Source organism: Puma concolor, chromosome D1 (genome assembly GCF_028749965.1).
Source record: "Puma concolor isolate L17-30 chromosome D1, mPumCon1.1.hap2, whole genome shotgun sequence".
NCBI classification, from domain to species: Eukaryota; Metazoa; Chordata; class Mammalia; order Carnivora; family Felidae; genus Puma; species Puma concolor.
The window spans coordinates 72,942,605-72,962,720 of NC_141676.1; the positions used below are offsets into that span (position 1 = coordinate 72,942,605).

Sequence of the window (20,116 nt, forward strand, 5' to 3'; positions counted from 1 at the left end):
AAATTTATATAACACTGTATGTTAACTATACTGGATTTAAAATTTTAAATAAATTAATTTTACTTGCATATATTATTGGCTTTGTGTAATAGAAGCATTAGCTGTAAATATAGGCAAACTTAAAATTTATCTCGTTTACTTCCAGTAATGCTTTAAAACGTATTTGGCTCCTATTATATTCTCTAGGAATTAGGAGAAGCCCTGTAAACTTCAATTTTCTTTGGGGGAAAAAAAAAAAGTAGTGTTCTTAAAGACAGGAAAGATTTATGGTGGCATCAGGAAGAGCCTAAATATTTTGAGGTTTATTTATCTCCTTCAATTGTTTTCCCTACCTACAGTTGCAAATCTTTTCCACTTTCTTTCTTACTGTCAGGACGCTTAGGAAATTGCATGTTTTGAAGACTTAAATCCACTTAATAGCTCAAAAAACCTTCTGCACTTTTTGTCAGCATTTTAAAGTTGTGCAATGATCACTCTTGACCAGTAGGTGGTGGTATCCTACAGGAGAACTTAATGCTTCTGAGTATAGACCAGAAAGAAACCTCACATAGTTTTAACCCATAAATTTGAGATTATTTATTCCCTGAGAATTGGGTAATAATCTCTATTTCAATTTAAAAAAAAAATCATGGGAAAATTTCCACTCACAGATTTTCTTTCTTAGGTCATTCATGTTTGCTAAGAGAATTTCTTAAAGGATAAACTATGGTATGGTTAAGCAATCAACTCCTTTTCTATTTACCATATTAAGATGGAAAGGTTCATTTTAATTTTTAGTCTTAAAAATATTTGCCTGTTATTTCTTAGCAGTAGTCTTTACTTAAATTCTTTCAAACAAACTCGCTTTGAGAATCCTACATATCAGTTTTGTGGTCAGCTTAATTCAGAAAGCTGCACACAGCAAATGTAGAGATGATTGTTTTAGGGGGAGATTATGGTATATATTTATGCTTTTCTTTCTTTTTTTATTGTAGGAGAATTCCAGACTCCTTCAAGAGCGTGGTGTGGCCTATATTAATGCTGATTCTTCTATAGAAGGTAAATCTCATTGGTCTTGTAGGAAAAGGTGTGATCATGGTAGTAACAGCCATTTAGTTCATAAATTATGCACTAATAAGGAAGGCAAATCCATCCCATGTGTTGGGATGCCACCCTTGCCTCACAGCAGCTGTGAGACCTAGAGTGCTCATCTGACAAAGCAGCGCTCTCTGATTTGCTTCACCTGGCAGATTACCTTGTCTGCACTAGGGATTGTAAATACCTGTTAAATGAATCAGTAAATCATAGAACAGAAGATTTCTGTGATTTTAGAATGGGGTAGCAAAAAAGTGTAATTTAAATATAATGCTAGTTTTATCATATCATGTGGATAGATTTGGGAAGAAATACTGATGTCCAGGTATATGTTCTCTTAAATATTTTTTCCTCCTATTCAAGAAATAGTTACTGAGACCTTCTGTATGCAATGAATTTTCCAGTATTTCAGAGGAATCAGAAGTTAGTAAGTCTTGCACTTGGAAGTTTGTGACTCAGTACAAATGAGGAAATAAATTAGTCTAGGATTCTAATATATGCAGGTACTATAAGAAGGCTATAATGAGTCTGGTCTGAGAGTTCAGAGGAGAGAAGAGTAGCAAGTTCAGGAAAGGCTTGAGAAATGAGATAGACACTCAAGACTGGCCTTTAAGAATGGATCTGCTTTGGATAAGTAGAGATTCAATCGAAAGGACATTCTCAGGTCTATTTCCAAGATCGAGCAGTCTGTTGTCACTACCCTCCATACCCATTCATCTATCTGTTCTTGACTACATGCAACTTCCCAGACATTGCAGCTGCTGTTCTTTGTACTAGGATGGCTGTTCCACACTCACTCTATCTGTTTCATTCTTACCCTTACAGTCTTCCTGAAATGGTACTTTTTCAGGGAAGCCATGTCTGTAGCTCTCCTTATGACCATTACTAAACAGTTATTTGCTTTACAGACTACTTCTGTTACTAGGCTATATTCTTCAGCAAGTAACAGACAGGATCTTTCTTGATAACTCCTGGTTTCCTAATGTCTTGTTAAAGACACATGAGTTGCATTCGTGCAGCAAAGAATGAGTCAATGAAGGGTAGACTTGGAGAATCTTTTTGGCAGTATATTGATAAACTTATCACATCCACAATAATTGAGACAATGCCTTTTGACAGAGGCATGTTGGCATTGACATTTCTTCTTTGTCCAGTTGTCTAAATTGCATCGTCCCCAAGGTGGCTCACACAGTGCAGTTCAGTAATCCTTTCCCCCCTCCTCTTGTGGCCATGGTGAAGGGTGTGGCCTTATTCGCGGCACAGCCACTTCCTACTTGTATGACCTCAGCTTGTTACTTATCTTCTGTGTCTCAGTTTTCTCAGCTCTAAATAGAGTTGCCAAGAACATATACCTCAAAGGCTCTTAGAAGGGCAAAAGAGGTTAATATTTACAAAACTCCCACACCTGTGCCTTGCACAGGGTAAAAGTTCAAAAATATTAGCTTGGAACTATTACCCATACTTAAAAACAAACACATGGTAGGATGAAACCCCTTCACTACACAGAATAAATACATAAACATATATTTCTCAAAAGCAGAATATTGTTCTCTTTCTTGCTAGCTTTGTTTGCAAGATTTGATTTTTAATGTATATTTTTAAATCATTGGAATTTGTTGATTATGTCACTCCTTGCCTTAAAATGCTGCATGGTCTCCCCATCATTTTCAAGACCCAGAGCAAATGACACACATGTTACCCTAAGATTAGGACACCACTTACCTTACTTTGGTTTATATTTAAAATCTTATTAAGTATGACTTTTTAAAATAACACAATAAGTGATACACTGGCTTTCTCATGTTAAAATGCAAAATTTACAGACAAAGCAAAAATCTTTACAAATGTCAAACTCAGCCCTCTCTCTGAAGGTACTACTGTTCTCAGTTTGGGGTGTTTCCATCACCCTGACATTCATATATAGAACTCAGCTCACACAACCTATCAACAGTGTCGGAGGTACTCTCTTAAGGGCTTTATGTGTAAAAATTTATTTAATACTCACAATCATCCACTGAGGTGAGTACTTTATTGTCTCCCTTGTGTAGAAGACGAAACTATGAATTCAGAGGGATTAAGTAATTTTCCCAAGATCACACAGCTAGTAAAGGATTGAGCTGAAACTCAAATCAAGCTGGTCAACTTTATCCTTCTTATCCCTATATTCTGTTCCCCCTCACTACCTTATACAGGTTTTCATTACATATTACATCTCACAGGCTAAATGGTCCTGCATCTCGCCTTTTTCATGCAACAGCATATTATGGAAAACTTTCCATGTCAGTGTATATAGATCTATTCCACTTGAAAATTAAACTTCTTCAGTGTATTCAACAGAACGATTTATGTCTCAGTTCTCCAGCTGATGGTCAGATGGTTTCCATTTGTTGCAGTCAATATCTTTTTTATTTGCCTGCCTTACATTTTTCTACACAAGTTGAGAGTGGAGAACTACAGTATCATTGCTTGCTCATGGTATATGTGCAATACATTGCGATAAATGCTGCCAAACTATCTCTCTGACCCTCTGGTTTACACTCTTATTGGCTATTTATCTGTTTTAAAAATTGCGGTAGCTAAAATTTGTGCATATTTCTTCTTCCAGTTGAATTTTATTTTATTTTAATTTTTTAATTTATTTTTTTTGTGGGGGGGAGAGCATAAGGGAGAGCAGAGAGAGAGGGAGACACAGAATCTGAAGCAGCTCCAGGCTCTGAGCTGTCAGCACAGAGCCTGATGAGGGGCTCCAACCCGTGAACAGTGAGATCATGACCTGAGCGGAATTCGGATGCTTAACCGACTGAGCCATCCAGGTGCCCCATCAGTTGAATTTTAGAACCAGCCTTTCAAGTTTCAGGAACAATTCTGCTGGGGTGTCTACTTATTTTTAAAGCCTCAACTTTTGCCGTTCCTAGACATGGATCTTAAGCTTTGAGATAAGAGTTTCTGGCCATTCCCTGAGCACATCATGTACTTTTATATTTCTGGGCATTTGTACAGGCTATTCCTTGATGAAGTTGTCTTAACTTCCCCTTCCCCAGGCCCCCAGCCTGTTCTAGTCTCTCCTCGCTGTGCTCCCACAGCTACTTGAGGGCACCTCTCCTGGCTGGTTTGCAAGATTCTCAAGCTCGTCAGACATAGAATTCCTGAGGAATGGGAACCCCATCTCTGCTCTGTATTCACAACTAGATGGAGAGCACCTGCCTTACAAATGCATTTTTACAACAGATATTTATTGGGTAAATGCTAAATGCCAAGACTGTACTAAGCCCTGGGGATATGGCAACAAATAAAAAGACTACCTGTTCCCATGGAACTTACAGTCTGGTGTGAGGATGGCAAATAAAAAGGCAAATATTTAACACATGTGGGAGGTAACTAATAAGGAGAAAAATAATCCAAGGTCAAGAGAGAAAGAGTAGCTAGGATGAAGGAAAGAGAGGGTGCTCCTTTAGGTAGGGTGTTCAGGGGACAACTCTCAGAAAACGTGACATTAGAGGTCTAAGTGAAGTGGGGGAGTTTTAAGTCATGCAGATGTAATGCAGAATGCTGTTCCAGGCTGAAGGAACAGTATGTGCAAAGACCCTGAGAAGGTCCCTGCTTGGGTAGAGTGGGATGTGAAGATTTGAAGAGGTGACAGGGGTTGTTTCTTGTATGGAACTGAGGACCAAGGTAAGCATGATGAGTTTTATTGAGTCATGAGTTGGAGGGTTTCGATTGGACTTAGGTTCTAAAAGGATCTTTCTGGCTAAAGAGTTAACCCTGGTCTTTGAATGAAAGAATGAAGTAAATGAAATAAAAAAACCATTCTTTCTTTATCTTTAAGGAAACTATACTCTACGAGTTGATTGCTCCCCACTGATGTACAGCTTGGTATACAGCCTAACAAAGGAGGTAAAAATAATTACACATCATTTTAGAAAATTTGAGTTCTACAAATGATGTTTCATTGAGATACCATTATTATGTTAAGCAGCTGCCTTGTTTTATAGCTTGTCTTTTTCTCATAGAGCAAATACCCACTGCAGAGAACATTGCATCGAATAAACTATGTACACGTGTTATCCCATTTTCCCCAACTGCCCTGAAGTAGCCTTTGGATAGCATTGTGTCTACCATCCCCATGTGAAATGGAGAACACTGAGATCAAAAAGCATTAGCCACCAAAGTCACACAACTTGTGCAGTAGCTGAACCAGGACTTGGTCCTATGGTTTAAGTCCTTAATTTTAAAACTGCTTTATACTCCTTCATATCATGATGCCAGTTATCCCAGGTTGCAGGAAGAGTTAAAGTTTCTAAGTGATTGAGAAGGAGTGTGTGTAAAAACACCAAGTACTGACTCCAAGGTCAAATCAATTTGGGGCAGAGGCTAAGTGAGACCATGTACCCCCCTTTCTGACTTTCTGACTTGAGCTGCATTCCACTGAGCCCCACTGACCTGGGCTGACAGCTAAAGTTCTCTTAGTTCTGACAGAGGCACAAGATACAGAACCTGCTGGAGAGACAGTGCCTGAATTCCTGTAGGACTGACAGGCAACTCTTCACTTTAGTTGTCCTGCTCCTAAACTCACTGGGGCTAAAGTTAGTCATAATGAAGAAGTTGTTGCATGGCAGATTTTTGTTTTTATTGTTAATTATCTGATTTGAACTGGAAAGAAAAAAAAAAGAGTTGCCTATTTAATGGAATTACCAACTGAAGTATAAATACCAAGAAAAACACAATTATTGCCCTTCAGATAGGGATTTTAATATCACTAACCTTTGGTTTCAAAAGCATGGAATTTCATCTTATAACTTAACTTCCCCTATAGGAATAGAAGCAAATTAATTTGAAAAAAAAAATGTATTCATGTCATTACTCAAGATCTGCATCATTTGCCTGTAGTTTTTATCAGTTTCCATGAAATGTATAAAAACTGTAATACCTGAAAACAGGGTATTTCAGAGAAATTTCACCATTCATGTAATTTAAGGTAAATGCTGAGGAAGCTTGGCAGTTATATTTGTTTTCTGGGTGGTTTGGTGGCACCCAGGGACAATTGCAAACGCAGCACTCTAAGTCAGATTCGATGCTTGACAGTTTTGGCGGTCTGTGTTATTCTGTTTTGTTTATTGGGGGAGAGGGATTCATAGCATTTTAAATTTTAGTGATGAACTGAAAATATAGTTATGTGTTTCTACACTATTCTAAATATGCATTTTTAAAAAAAAAAATTTAATGTTTATTTTTGAGAGAGAGAGAGAGAGACAAAAAGAGAGAGAGAGAGAGACAGAGTGTGAGTGGAGGAGGGGCAGAGAGAGAGGGAGACAATCCTAAGCAGGCTCCAGGCTCTGAGCTTCAGCACAGAGCCCGACAAGGGGCTTGAACCCACCAAACGTGAGATCATGACTTGAGCCGAAGTCAGAAGCTCAACCTCTAAATTTGCATTTCCTAGAATAAATGGAGTGGTACTGTCCCTTATATCAAGGTTTTGTGTAAATTTATAAGCTTGAGTGAAATTATTTTGTGGCTTTATTTATTCATATTTTGCAAGTTAAGATGTTGACATAATTTCTGATTCTCTCCCCATCCTTATGCAGATTTACTTGTATTCCCATAGACCTTTGCACATACCTAGCACATTGAATTTCACATTTTTACTTCTAGTTCCCACTAGTAGAAAGTATCTAATGTGTCTTTTTGAGCTTTGTTTTCATGGCATTCACAAAAAGTCTTAAACAATATAGGTACTCTATTAATTTTTGAAAATTGAATTTGTTGAAAAACAGAACATAGGACTTTTATTAAATATAAAATAAAAACTATTGTGTACCATATAATGTTTAATAAATAACCTGTGAATAACTATAGAACATTAATTGAAGTTGAGTTTGCAAAATGTTTTTGGGATAACATCTAATGTTCTAGATGTCAAGTATAGGTTTAGAATTCAATAATTGGTCATATTTTTCTCCCTCAGTCTTCTCATCAGTAAAACCAGAAAATGTAGTTAAAGCCCAGTATTTATTGAAATTACAATAAATACTCAATATTAATGCATTTGTTTTTATTATGTATTATTTAATGACCTTTAGCGACCTTACTGGCAAGAAGTGATATTAAAAGAAATACCTTCTCTTAACCACCTTGCTTCCTTTCATTTTCTTTTTTATAAGAGAAGTCTGTTTTAGAGAGCAGCCTTCATGCATTCAGAAAAAAATAGACCAAAAAAATCTTATAATAGGACTGTTCATTTGAATATGATGGCTTGGTAATAATTAGGCCTTCTTTTCCATACACTTCATGGTTTTTTTTTTTTTTTTTTCTTATAGTAGCTCCACCTGTATATAATAGCATGAGCATTTTACCATATTGTCAGAAATTCATTATTGTAATTCTTAATGACTGCTAATAATATGAATTGCATCACTTGTTTTGCTGAATATAGTTTAGCTATTCATTCCCTGGCTGATGGACATTTTGATTTTAAAATATCTGATTTGTAAGTATTCTCTTTTTTTCCCATTTAACCTGTGTAGCTCCAAAGCCCTGATGAAGGCTTTGAAGGCAAATCTCTTTATGAGAGCTGGAATGAAAAAAGTCCTTCCCCTGAGTTCAGTGGCATGCCCAGGTAACCATGCAAACAAGAGTCTCTGTTGCATACAGTAGGGGGTTGTGTTGAAAATGAAAGTGTATTTTCTCTCAATGATAAAGGAAAGGCAATGCTTTGGTTCACAAATAAAATATTATTGTGTTTTGAAGTTAAATCTGTAGGCCATCAAGAAATGGTTCTTTTTTGAGTAAGCACTATATACACCTGTTACGTAAGTCAAAAGTATGGTAGAAATTCCCCTCACAGTTACTAGATACATTTTCTCTTTTCTGAATATCATACAGTTAACAAATATTTTGGTTACTCTAAGAAAAATATAGGCATCATTTCAGTATTGGTTGTGTCTTCACAGCAAATTACAGGAATAAATATCTCAGAGATAAAGATTGATTAGAGATGAGATTATAGCTTTAAAGAGTATGAATACTTAAAAAAAATTTAAGAGTAGTATTTACATCTGAGTTATCTAAAAAATTTCTGTTTCTTTTAACTTCATCATGCACAACAAATACAGGTAGTAAAATAAGTTAATGAGGGGAAATATTTTCCAGCATAATGAACTTGTTATTTTGTTTCATTAGTTTTTTAATGAATCTTTTTAAAAAAGTAACTTACATAGGTGTGATATTGTGATTTATAATAAGAAGTATATATTCAATCTTTGGCCCCTTTCTTGGCAGAGAGAACTTAAATCTTTAGAATTTTCTAAGTGATGAAAGAGATAAGGGTGCCTCTTGTTATGTTAACAGGGTGACCTTTGGATCCCCACCTAAGGATGAGGGCTGATGGCCAGGAGAACCAACCACATAATTAGAGGGTTGGGACTTTCAGTCCCACCCTAGGAGCAAAGGTTGAATCAATCTGCAATGGGCAATGATTTAATCGATCATGACTTTCTAATGAAGCTTCCATAAGATAGGGTTCAGAGAGCTTCCACATTGAGTGGCACACCTGGGAAGGGCATGGAGCGCTCTGTGCCCTTTCCCCACATCTTGCCCCTTGCGTCTCCTCCACCTGGCTGTTCCTGAGTTGTATCCTTTTATAACAAACCAGTGATCTGATCGAGTAAATAAAATGTTTCTCCCAGTTCTGGGAACAGCTCTAGCAAATTAATCGAACCCAAGGAGGGGAACTGGGGAATCTTTAATCTGTAGCCCATTGTTGAGAAATCCACCTGGGTTTGTTTTTGGCTTCTGAAATTAGAGGAGGGACAGTCTTTTGGGATGGAGCCATTCACTTATGGAGTATGGTGTTATCTTCAGTGTCAGAATTGAGTTGAATTTTAGGACACCCAGTTGGCATCCCAGAGAATTGCTTGTTGCTGGTATGGGGAAACACCACACACACCCCTCCACATGTTGGAATTGGGTTCAGGAACCCAAAAGAACAATGGTCACTACTACCCAGAACAGTGTTAAGGAAGTAGATACTCCATGATCAAAATTGATATTCCTCTCAATTATTTTTTGTTGTTACTTGCCTAACATGATTTTTATAAATAAAAATTATATTTATAGTAGAAAGAATGGAGTCTAATTAATCTTTAATCTGTACTCCCTGAAGAAATTACTCAAATAATTTCATGTTTTAATCCCTACAAGGATTAGCAAGTTGGGATCTGGTAATGATTTTGAGGTGTTCTTCCAAAGACTTGGAATTGCTTCAGGCAGAGCACGGTACACTAAAAACTGGGTAAGTCTATCAATAAGATTTTCAAGGTTATTTATGAATATATTTTAGCTAAATAAATAATTCTGAATTTTAAAAAGTGAGTTCAGCAGTAGAGAAGTAGAGGAATTTGAAGCAGATGTGGTTGAGATGGTGCTACTACTAATGGAGTAGTTCCTGCATCTGGTATTTTGAGCCTTTGAACTTGAACTTTGATGAACTCCCTTAAATATGTTCTCTGTTTCATTAGATGGCATTGCTTTCATGCAGTTACTTACACTAGAAATGTCAAAATTGTCTTTGATTCCTCTCTACCTGTTACCGTTCAAAATTAGTTATAATCAAGACCTGCAAATATTTGGATTTTTATGTCATTAGCTCCCCAGTCATTAAACATGAAAGTTTATTTATCACAATAGATTATCATGATGAATAGCACAATAAACCATCAACACCTATACAAGTCCAAATTTTTTTGGCTACTGTTGTTTCTAATGATGACAATGACACTTATAGTTTTTATTTTTATCAAGGCAACCTAGGAACATAGTTCATAGAATGTCATACAGTCTGTAAGAGTGTGTAATGAAAAACAGTGGTCCTTATCCCATATCCATGCTTGTCCCACTTCTGATTCTGCTCAACAGATTCAGATTTTTTCAACTTTTTAATTGTTTTATTCTGCTATCTGTCTGTATGCTGACAATATGCTCATGCTGCTATTTATTTTTCGGGGTTATGTATTATCTGTTTACATCTCATTAGGGAAGATGGCATTTAGCTCTTTATCACTTTTTCTCCCAACTCCCAAGTACTTTCCCTCATTGCATTTTCTCAGTATATACTTGTACCACACTTGTTGATTAGAATATCTTTTTTCTTCTCCATGTATCCATAACTGGTTCACCACAAACTTTTAGTATATTTAAAAACATCAGGCCATCTGGCAGATTTCATTTTCCTTGGAATCTTCTCCTGTTACTCTGAATTCTCTGCTTGTTCTCTTTGCCTGTGGCACATCCTTGCCTGTGAAATTTTCCTTCACTGAGAAATCTGAGAGCACCTTCATTTCTCTCCTGTTTCGCATCTTCTGTTTCCTCGATTTTGTATCTTCCTTTTTCTTGTTTATTCTTTACTGTTTTTGGAGCACATCCTACAAGAACTTCTCGAAAAGGGTGTATGAAATCTAAAGCCCTTGTGTGTCTGAAATGCATTTCAACTACACACTATTCTTTTTCAGTTTGCCTGGGCACAAAGCTTTTGGTTGAAAATGCTACATCCTCAGAATTTTGAACTCCTCACTCAATGACTTTCAGCCTTCAGGATTGCGGTTGAGAAATCTGTTGCTATTTGATCCCTGATCGCTTCACTTTTTTATTTTATTGAAATATAATTGTCATTCAATATCCTATTAGCTTCAGGTGTGCATCATAGTGATTCACTATTCTTATACATTACAAAATGACCCCCACAATATCTAGTTAACATCTATCAATATACAAAGTTATTATGATATTACTGACTATATTTTCTGTGCTGTACATTACATCTCCATGACTTAATTATTTTATAACTGGAAGTTTGTACCTCTTAATCCCCTTTACCTATTTTGCCTGCCCTCTAACCCTTCCTGTTTCTGATAACCAAGAGTTTGTTTTTTGTATCTGTGAGTCTGTTTCTGTTTTATTTACTCAGTTGTTTGTTTTTTTAGATTACACATATAAGGGAAGTCATGTGGTATTTGCCTTTCTCTGTCTGACTTATTTCACTTAGCATAATACCCTCTAGGCCCATCCATGTTGCAAATGACAAGATTTCATTCTTTATGGCTGAGTAATATTCCTCTGTGTGTGTGTGTGTGTGTGTGTGTGTGTGTGTGTGTGTGTTCATCTATTGATGGACACTTAGGCTGCTTCCATGTCTTGGCTATTGTAAGTAATGATGCAGTGAACATAGGGGTACATGTATCTCTTTGAAATGGTGTTTTTCTTCTTTTTTTTTTAACGTTTATTTATTTTTGAGACAGAGAGAGACAGAGCATGAACGGGGGAGGGTCAGAGAGAGGGAGACACAGAATCTGAAACAGGCTCCAGGCTCTGAGCTGTCAGCACAGAGCCCGACGCGGGGCTCGAACTCACGGACTGCGAGATCATGACCTGAGCCTAAGTCGGCCGCTTAACCGACTGAGCCACCCAGGCGCCCCTGTTTTTCTTTTCTTAAGAGAAATATCTAGCAGTGGAATTGCTGGATTGTATGGTGGTTCTATTTTTACATTTTTGAGGAACCTCCATACTGTTTTCCACAGTGGCTGCACCAGTTTGCTTTCTGTGCAATATTGCACAAGGGTTTCCTTTTCTCCACATCCTCACCAATATTTTCTATATTTTGCCTTTTTGATCATAGCCAGCCTGACGGGTATGAGGTGATAGCTCATTGTGATTTTAATTCGCATTTCTCTGATGATTAGTGATGTTGAGCATTTTTTTATGTGTCTGTTGGCCATCTGTATGTACACTTTGTAAAAAAATGTTCATTCAATGTTTATTCCTCTGTCCCTTTTTTTTTTCCACCTTTGCCCAGTTTTTAATTTGGTTGTTTGTGTTTTTGATAATGACTTGTAAAAGTTCTTTATATATTTTGGATAGTAAACCATTAATGAATGTATGATTTGCAGATATATTCTCTTTCTCAGTAGGTTGTCTTTTCCTTTTGTTGACTGTTTCCTTCACTTTTTATTTTGACGTAGTCCTATGTACACCTTTTAGCCTTTGCTGCCTTTGCCTGAGGATACCGGTCCAAGAAAATATTGCTAAGACCATGTCAAAGAGCTTACTGACCATGTTTTCTTCTAAGAGTTTTAATGTTTCAGGTCTTCCATTCAAGTCTTTAATGCATTTTGAATTTATTTTTGTGTGTGGGATAAGAAAGTGGTTCAATTTCATTCTTCTGCATGTAGCTATACAGTTTTCTCAGCACCATTTATTGAAGAGACTATATTTTCCCCACTGTATATTCTTGCCTCTTTTGTCATAGATTAAATGACCACATATGCATGGATTTATTTCTGGGCTGTCTATTTCATTCATTGACCTATGTGTCTATTTTCATGCTGGTTCTATGATAGAAGGTTTTATACCTTTCATGTTGTCCTGGTATATGTGTGTGCCTTGGTTGGTTAATACATTTTTTCTTTCACTGGGCTGGGCACAGAGTGGGCCTTTGGTCTGGAAACCTATGTCTCACATTTGGAGGGAATACTTTTTCCTTTGATCACTTCTTCCCTCTTTCCTCTTTTTTGAACTATTAGTAGTTGTTTAATACCTGGGGATTCTTTTCTAATGTATTTATATTTTATCTTTTGTTTCTATCTGTGTCTTTTTTTTACCATCTGGAATATTTTTCTCAATTCTGTCATTCATTTTTAATGATATCTTTATTATTATTATTATTATTATTATTATTATTATTATCATTATCATTATTATTGTCTCCCTCCATTCCATACAGTACCTCCTTACTCTGAGTTGATTTTATTTTAATTTGTGTGCTTGGTCTAGTATCTTTCATGTCAAGGCTGTTTTCAAATACCTGGTCATCTTTGGCAACCTGTCTTTTAGGCAAGCTGATTGAAGTCCTGTATACAAGGGTGGCACTTGTCAAATAGGAAGCTTCTGAGGAGAGTGATCAAGAATGCCTATTCTGGTTGCGTCACGGGGAGGCAACAATTCGAGAATCTATATGTCTTTTGTCTTGGACTAGTTATTCTCCCCAGACAGGAAATCTTTAATCCTGCCTTTGGGGTAGGAAGTTAGGGAAGGTTAGATGGGGGTTGTGATGAGTATCGATGTTCATATTATCTACATTTTACTTGTGAGAAAACTACAGTAAAGAAAGGCTAAGGATCTTTGGGTTAATAAACACTCAAAAGTTATTTGGTAATAAATCCTAAAGCCTGGATTCAAACTCTGGTTAATTTTAGAGTCTTAGTATCTTCAACACACCACTGTATAAAGTGTTCTTTTATATCAATAAAAAATGAGCAACTAAAATGATAAGCTGCTAAATAAAACAGGCAGAAGGCATAAATCAGCAATTCAGAGTTGGAAAGGTCCTTGCCTCTTGGCTTTTGTGTATTTTCTTGGTTTCTTAGATATGTCTGAGCATTCCTTCTCTCTCCTGAACGAGACTTTGGATCCATTACTGAACTCACTGTGCCCATTCTTCACACTTCACACACTGCTTGTCAGAGAATGATCTGTCCGTGGCATTTCAATCATTAACAATTTGCAACATTCCCCTATATAATATGTACATAATACTCATTTCCTTGCCTCTCCCAATTCTCTGCCTTCTTAAATTATTTGTACTGAAATGAAACATTATCTTGTCTTTAAAGTTTCAAAACGTTTTCCCATCTCCTGTGTTCTTGAAGGCAAGACTGTTAGGCCTTTCCAAATAATTTTTATGCTATCATTTATGTTGTATACACATATTTTTTAATTACTAAAAACCTGGGGTGTGTTTTAATATTATAATACTAACCCATTAGTAAGTGGCTTATTGAGGCACTGAAATACTTTCCTTTATTTATTCGTTATTGGCCAAAACAGTTTTACTAATATTAATAGTAAATATGATACTTTGCATTTTATTATAAGCTATCTTACAAGAGAAGTATTTTGTGTTTTTGGTTTTTTGTGTTTTTTTCCTTTTCTTTTCTTTCTTTCTTTTTTTTTTTTTTTTTTTGTAGGCAACAAACAAATTCAGGAGCTATCCGCTGTATCACAGTGTCTATGAAACTTATGAACTGGTGGAGAAGTTCTATGATCCAACTTTTAAGTATCACCTCACTGTGGCCCAGGTTCGAGGAGGGATGGTGTTTGAACTGGCCGATTCCACAGTGCTCCCATTTGACTGTGGAGATTATGCTACAGTTTTAAGAAAGTATGCTGACAAAATCTACAATATTTCAATGAAACATCCTCAAGAAATGAAAATGTACAGTGTGTCATTTGGTAAGCTTCTTCCTCTTTCAAAATTCATTATCTCTGGGTTTTATTTAATCTCCAAAACGCAATGACCTACTTTAGTCCATTTATTAATTATTGCCATTCCACGGGATCAGATACGTTGTTTACATCTATAAAAGTGCTTTCCATTTCATTGATGCTCATCTTGTAATATTTAATTATAAATACCTTGTCAAATGCAAAAGAGGACAACTTCCTGTATTGTTCCCTTGCATAAGCCATTCATCAATGCCATTAGGGCCTGTTTCTATTTCAGATTCACTTTTTTCTGCTGTGAAGAATTTTACAGAAATTGCTTCTAAGTTCAGTGAGAGACTCCAAGGCTTGGACAAAAACAAGTATGTTGTACATTTTTAAGTTATGCATATAATAGATACAATGAAAAAGAGATACTAATTGACATGTTTGTTGCTGAAATGTCTTTGGAAAGCGTTTTGCTGATTTCTGTCTCCACTGTAATGCATCCTATACAGGGCTACCGTATCTCTCCAAAACTCATTCCTTTTTTTTTTTTTTAAGTTTTTATTTTTTTATTTATTTTGAGAGAGAGAGAGAGCACAAACAGGGGAGGGGCAGAGAGAGGGCGGGGAGAGAGAGAATCCTAAGCAGGCTCCACACCTTTAGCACAGACCCTGACGCGGGGCTCGATCTCACAAACTGTGAGATCATGACCTGAGTGGAGATCAAGAGTTGGACACTTAACTGACTGAGCCAGCCGGGTGCCCCATCTCCAAGACCCATTTCTAACATTCGGAGTGGCGGCTGTGCTGCTGGGAAATGCCAGTGCCCCTTTACTACCAGCTGAATAGTTATGAAATTCCCACCTTCGCCCTGAAGGTCCTTCGCTCTGTGACCCCAGCTTTTTCTAGTTTTATCTCATTCTTTCAGTGTTTGTACATCATACTCCCACCAAATTCTCCTATTCCCAGAGCACACCTTCTTTCTCCCTCTTCTTAATGTCACTACCTCGGAGTTCCTCATTTCCACTTCCACCTGACAAGGTCTTTATCCAGCATAACAAGTGTTGTGAAGCCATTTTTCTTCTAGTAGTAAGCGTTTAGGGTCAATTCTGTATAAAATCGCAAAAGTAAAAGATAATTGGAACAGAATTTTTAGATGGGAGAAAAATAATGGGAAGGTATTAAGGAAATTTTTTTAAAGTAGAATTTTGAGAGTGAACATCTTCTGTATATTAAATTTATTATGAAGTTACAAATATCAAATCTTTGGGGACTGATGCAAAAATACATAGAAAGATAAGAGCAGACGGTCCGAAAATCGATGAGTGACATTTAAGAATGTATTTATAATGAAGGATACATCAAAAATAAATGGAGAGGAAAGACATATTCAACAATAGTGATGTGTAAGACTTTTAGCAGCTGATAAGAAGTTGAGTTCAAAAATCTAACTTCACATCACATGCAAGCATAAGCGATGGGTTAGAAGAATTCTTTACTAAAAATTGAAATTTCTTGGAAGTGAAATTCAAGTTTAGACGCAACAAGGAAATGAGAAAGCAATGAGGTTTGAGGACACCGAAATAGTTAATAATATGAAAATTAATCATCCAAAGCAAAGATAGAAGACTGGGAAACCTCTTTTCCCACAAATATGGAAAGGGAATAATATAATAAATATCATAAAAATATTTTTGAAAATTGGTAAAAAAAATCCAAAAGAACAAGGTTGAAAATGTTGGCAATGGGCAAGCCAATTAAAAAGAAGATACTACCAGTACAGAAACAGAGACAAAAAACCTTCAAATTCACCACTAGTTAAAAATTACAGATGAAAATAGTGTTGTACTATCTTCATATCAACTAATGATTTAAAACTTGGTCGTACACATTGCCCCAGATGGTTCACTGGAGCCAGCATTCTCACACTCTTTTGATAGCATTGTGAATTGCTTTGAAAACCTTTTTGAAAAAGAAAATAAATAAAAAAATAAAAACCTTTGGAAAAGCACAAACTCATACTGCTAATGTTTCAGGAGCCGATTACAGAGTTCTTAGACTTTGGCATAGTATTTCCATTTCTTGGACTTTTTCTTCAGGAAAGAGTTTCAAGTTTGGAAAGAGAAAAAGGGCTTCTCAGAGAAAGATAGGAATTATAATACCGAATAATTCCAAACAGTCATTACCTAAGAGGGGAGAAATTAACTAAAAAAAAATTAGTTGTCCACTAATTTGAATAATTTATAAGCATTAAAATAGATGATTATAAAGGAAATATAATGTAAGATATTTATAATAAAATGTGAAGCAAGCAAAAATATGTAAAATTTAAATAGAGTTTGATTATACTTTTATTGAACAAATATAGAGAAAAACTCAAGGTAAACCAATTAGTATAATAATTGTGTTATTCTGGGGTGGACATGAGGGTTTTTTTTTCCGTATACTTTCCAATTCTTTCCAAATTTTTTATGTGGGTAAAAAAAAAAAAATCTACAACGAGAAATAAACTTTAAGGACATTCCAAACACCATATATTCTATGAAGTTGATTTTCTATCTTTAAAAAAAAAAAGATACTTCTTCTTGCTGGCACAATGCCTTATGGGCATAGATTATGGTTTTCTAGGACATTTGGCTTTCACTTTGGATATTTCTGTATTTGTCCTATCCTCTCTAAATAGTAGTTAAGGTATAGTTTGTGTCTCCACACTATGTTTACAAATCCTGAAACATCTGTAAAAATGAATTACCCATGATAGTACTAAATGCTGGCTAAAGTACATGAAACTGAATGTTGAATTTCTCAACCCAAACTTTGAAATCCAAGGAAAAGACGCTTCTTTAATTCTGCTTCTGCTGAATCAATCCCTAGATCCATCAAAGGATTCAGAAAGTTGTCTCCTTGGTACCTTCATATTCACATAGTATTCAACCTGAAGACTTATTCGTTCTTTGGTTGTCCTGGGAAGGTCAGCATGCTTCTGGAATGCAGAAATCCCATTTACTTAAGTCCTGTGTCCTCAGCATTTACCTCCCAGGGCTATTTCAAACTAGGCTGTGCTTTGTACAAGGAACAGCATGGTTTTTCAGTGGTAGCCTCAAGATCAGAAATCCAGAGAGAGGTGTGTGTGCATGTGGTGTTGTTGTTGTTGTTGTTGTAATGCTTTATGAATTTGGTTCGGAAACCTTTAGTATCTTACTGAAATTGTGTTTTATGCAGTTGTCTCCACTGTTAGTTTATGTGAGGTGTTCACAGGTAAAGTTTACACTGAGTTTACCTTGATACTATCACAAAACCTGACTTCTTGATGTTGAATAAATAAATGTTAAAAATAGCTCAAACCAGATTATGGGGCCTTTAGTTATTTTATTTTTCCTTTTGTCAACATAGTGCAGTTGAAAGAATAGTGCTGAGCTTCTATTTCATTCTAAAACTTTCTAGTTGTGAATGGGGGCATGTTATTTAACTACTGAGTCTTAGTTATCTTAGCTATGGAATGGGACTGCTTTCCTGCCTAACTTGCAGGATTACTCTGAACATTAAAGAAAACATTACTGGGGTTCCTGGCTGCTCAGTCAGTAGAGCAGGAGACTCTTGATCTTAGGGTTGTGAGTTCAATGTTGGGCATGGAGCCTACTTAAAAAGAAAAGAAAAGAAAGAAGACATTACATCACCATTCAGAATAGTAATTGGCATATAGGAATCAGTAGTTATTATTAAAACTAAAATATAACAAAATAAAGAATTAAATTATTAAATAACAGTTCTCAATAGTTAAATTATAGGAGAATTAATATGTTGAATTTAATAACTCATTGTTCAACTATTCAAAACTTGATACATTTTCAATGATATCGAATCATTCTTATTACAATAACACCCCCCTCTTTGGAATATGAATTCTGTGATAGCAGGAGAAGTATCTGCTATTTAAAAAAAATTTTTTTTTAATGTTTATTTATTTCTGAGACAGAGACAGAGCATGAGTGGGGGAGGGGCAGAGAGAGAGGGAGACACATAATCCGAAGCAGGCTCCAGGCTCTGAGCTGTCAGCCCAGAGCCCAAAGTGGGGCTGGAACTCACAACCCGTGAGATCACAATCTGAGCCGAAGTCGGTCACTCAACTGACTGAGCCACCCAGGCGCCTCTAGAAGTATCTGATATTTGATAACAGCAGACATTCAAATCTTGTTAAAAGTATAAAGTAAACACCATTTCTTGTGTTTATTATAGTTTATCTTTATTTTTTTTTTTTCAACGTTTATTTATTTTTGGGACAGAGAGAGACAGAGCATGAACGGGGGAGGGGCAGAGAGAGGGAGACACAGAATCGGAAACAGGCTCCAGGCTCTGAGCCATCAGCCCAAAGCCCGACGCGGGGCTCGAACTCACGGACCGCGAGATCGTGACCTGGCTGAAGTCGGACGCCTAACCGACTGCGCCACCCAGGCGCCCCATAGTTTATCTTTAATAACAATAAAAACATTAGCTGTCATTTGGTAAAATATGTATAATTTTCCACGAACCTTACATTAACATTAATAGATTATCCTTCTTTACCTCTTTGCCTGGGAACTTATCCTTCTCTTCATGAGCTATCCCATTCCATATTGAAGTGACTACTTTGAGTAGATTACTGGAATACCTAAGATGAAAAAAGTCTTGCCTATTTTTAAATGCCTAGGTTTGTCAATTCATTATTATTTCAAAATAAATAAAAATTACTGTCATCTTTTCAATTGGAAAGTATAACTTCATGTGCTTTTACAAGCCCCAGGAGAATAGTATTTTATAGGTTTCTTTAAATGTAACTGTGTATGCTGTTCTTAATTTGCATATCATAGGAATTTAAGATATATCAGTTGTGTTTAGTTTTGTTCTGAATTTTATTATTTACTTTTTTAAAGTTTATTTATTTATTTTGAGAGACAGAGAGTGTGAGCCAGGGAGGGGCACAGAGAGAGGGAGAGAGAGAATCCCAAGCAGGCTCTGTGTTGTCAGCACAGAACCTGATGTGGGCCTCTATCTCGTGAATCGTGAGATCGTGACCTGAGCTGAAATCAAGAGTTCGATGCTTAATGGACTGAGCCACCCAGGAAACCCTGTTTTGTTCTGAATTTTTAGTTTGCTGTGTAGTGTTCACATTTTCATGAAGTGACAACTGTATTCATTTTCTTTTTTAGCCCAATATTATTGAGAATTATGAATGATCAATTGATGTTTTTGGAACGAGCATTTATTGATCCTTTAGGATTACCAGACAGGCCTTTCTATAGGTAAGGATACAAATATGACTATTGATTATATCATTCTGTCTTATTTTTTGCACTGTGGAAAAACTATAGCTGATTTCTTGTAAGCAAATAGAATATTTCAAAATATATATAGTAAATGATAAATATATTATTTCTTCATATAATGTAATATGATGGCTATATACCTTTCTTTTTAATTTTTTTTTACTTCTGATAATAAAAGAATATATGTTCATTGTAGGAAATTTAGAAGATTCACAAAGTCACAGGTAGGAAATAAAAATATCCCCAATTCCATCAGTTAGTTTATGCTTATATTTTGGTTTAGATAATTTTAGCCCCTCTCTCATTTTAAATATATTTGTGTTTATGTATGTATATAAGACATAATAAATATATGTGAAATGTATATAATAAATATATATTTACTTACTCCCCTAATGTTCACATTTTTTACTAATTCTTGACAATCCTAAATATTTCTGATAAACATCAGTGGTGAACATTAGATTGATCCTACTGAAAGTTGCA

General features: G+C 35.9%; 1 protein-coding gene and 1 long non-coding RNA gene across 5 annotated transcripts in view; one reads left to right on the top strand and one right to left on the bottom strand.

The window, feature by feature from the left end:
• LOC147576806 (uncharacterized) overlaps nt 1-20,116 on the bottom strand; it is an 859,087-nt gene that overhangs the window by 573,632 nt on the left and 265,339 nt on the right. The window lies entirely within an intron of this gene.
• LOC112864913 (Putative N-acetylated-alpha-linked acidic dipeptidase) overlaps nt 1-20,116 on the top strand; it is a 66,270-nt gene that overhangs the window by 41,076 nt on the left and 5,078 nt on the right. For 3 of the 4 annotated variants that reach the window (XM_086678551.1, XM_086678550.1, XM_086678552.1), the window contains exons 12-18: nt 975-1,038; nt 4,901-4,968; nt 7,596-7,687; nt 9,271-9,361; nt 14,088-14,352; nt 14,606-14,705; nt 19,514-19,606. In XM_086678551.1, the coding sequence (XP_086534677.1) occupies nt 975-1,038; nt 4,901-4,968; nt 7,596-7,687; nt 9,271-9,361; nt 14,088-14,352; nt 14,606-14,705; nt 19,514-19,606 (773 nt within the window). The remainder of the gene's footprint in view (nt 1-974; nt 1,039-4,900; nt 4,969-7,595; nt 7,688-9,270; nt 9,362-14,087; nt 14,353-14,605; nt 14,706-19,513; nt 19,607-20,116) is intronic. The other variant, XM_025927922.2, reaches the window with a different exon arrangement.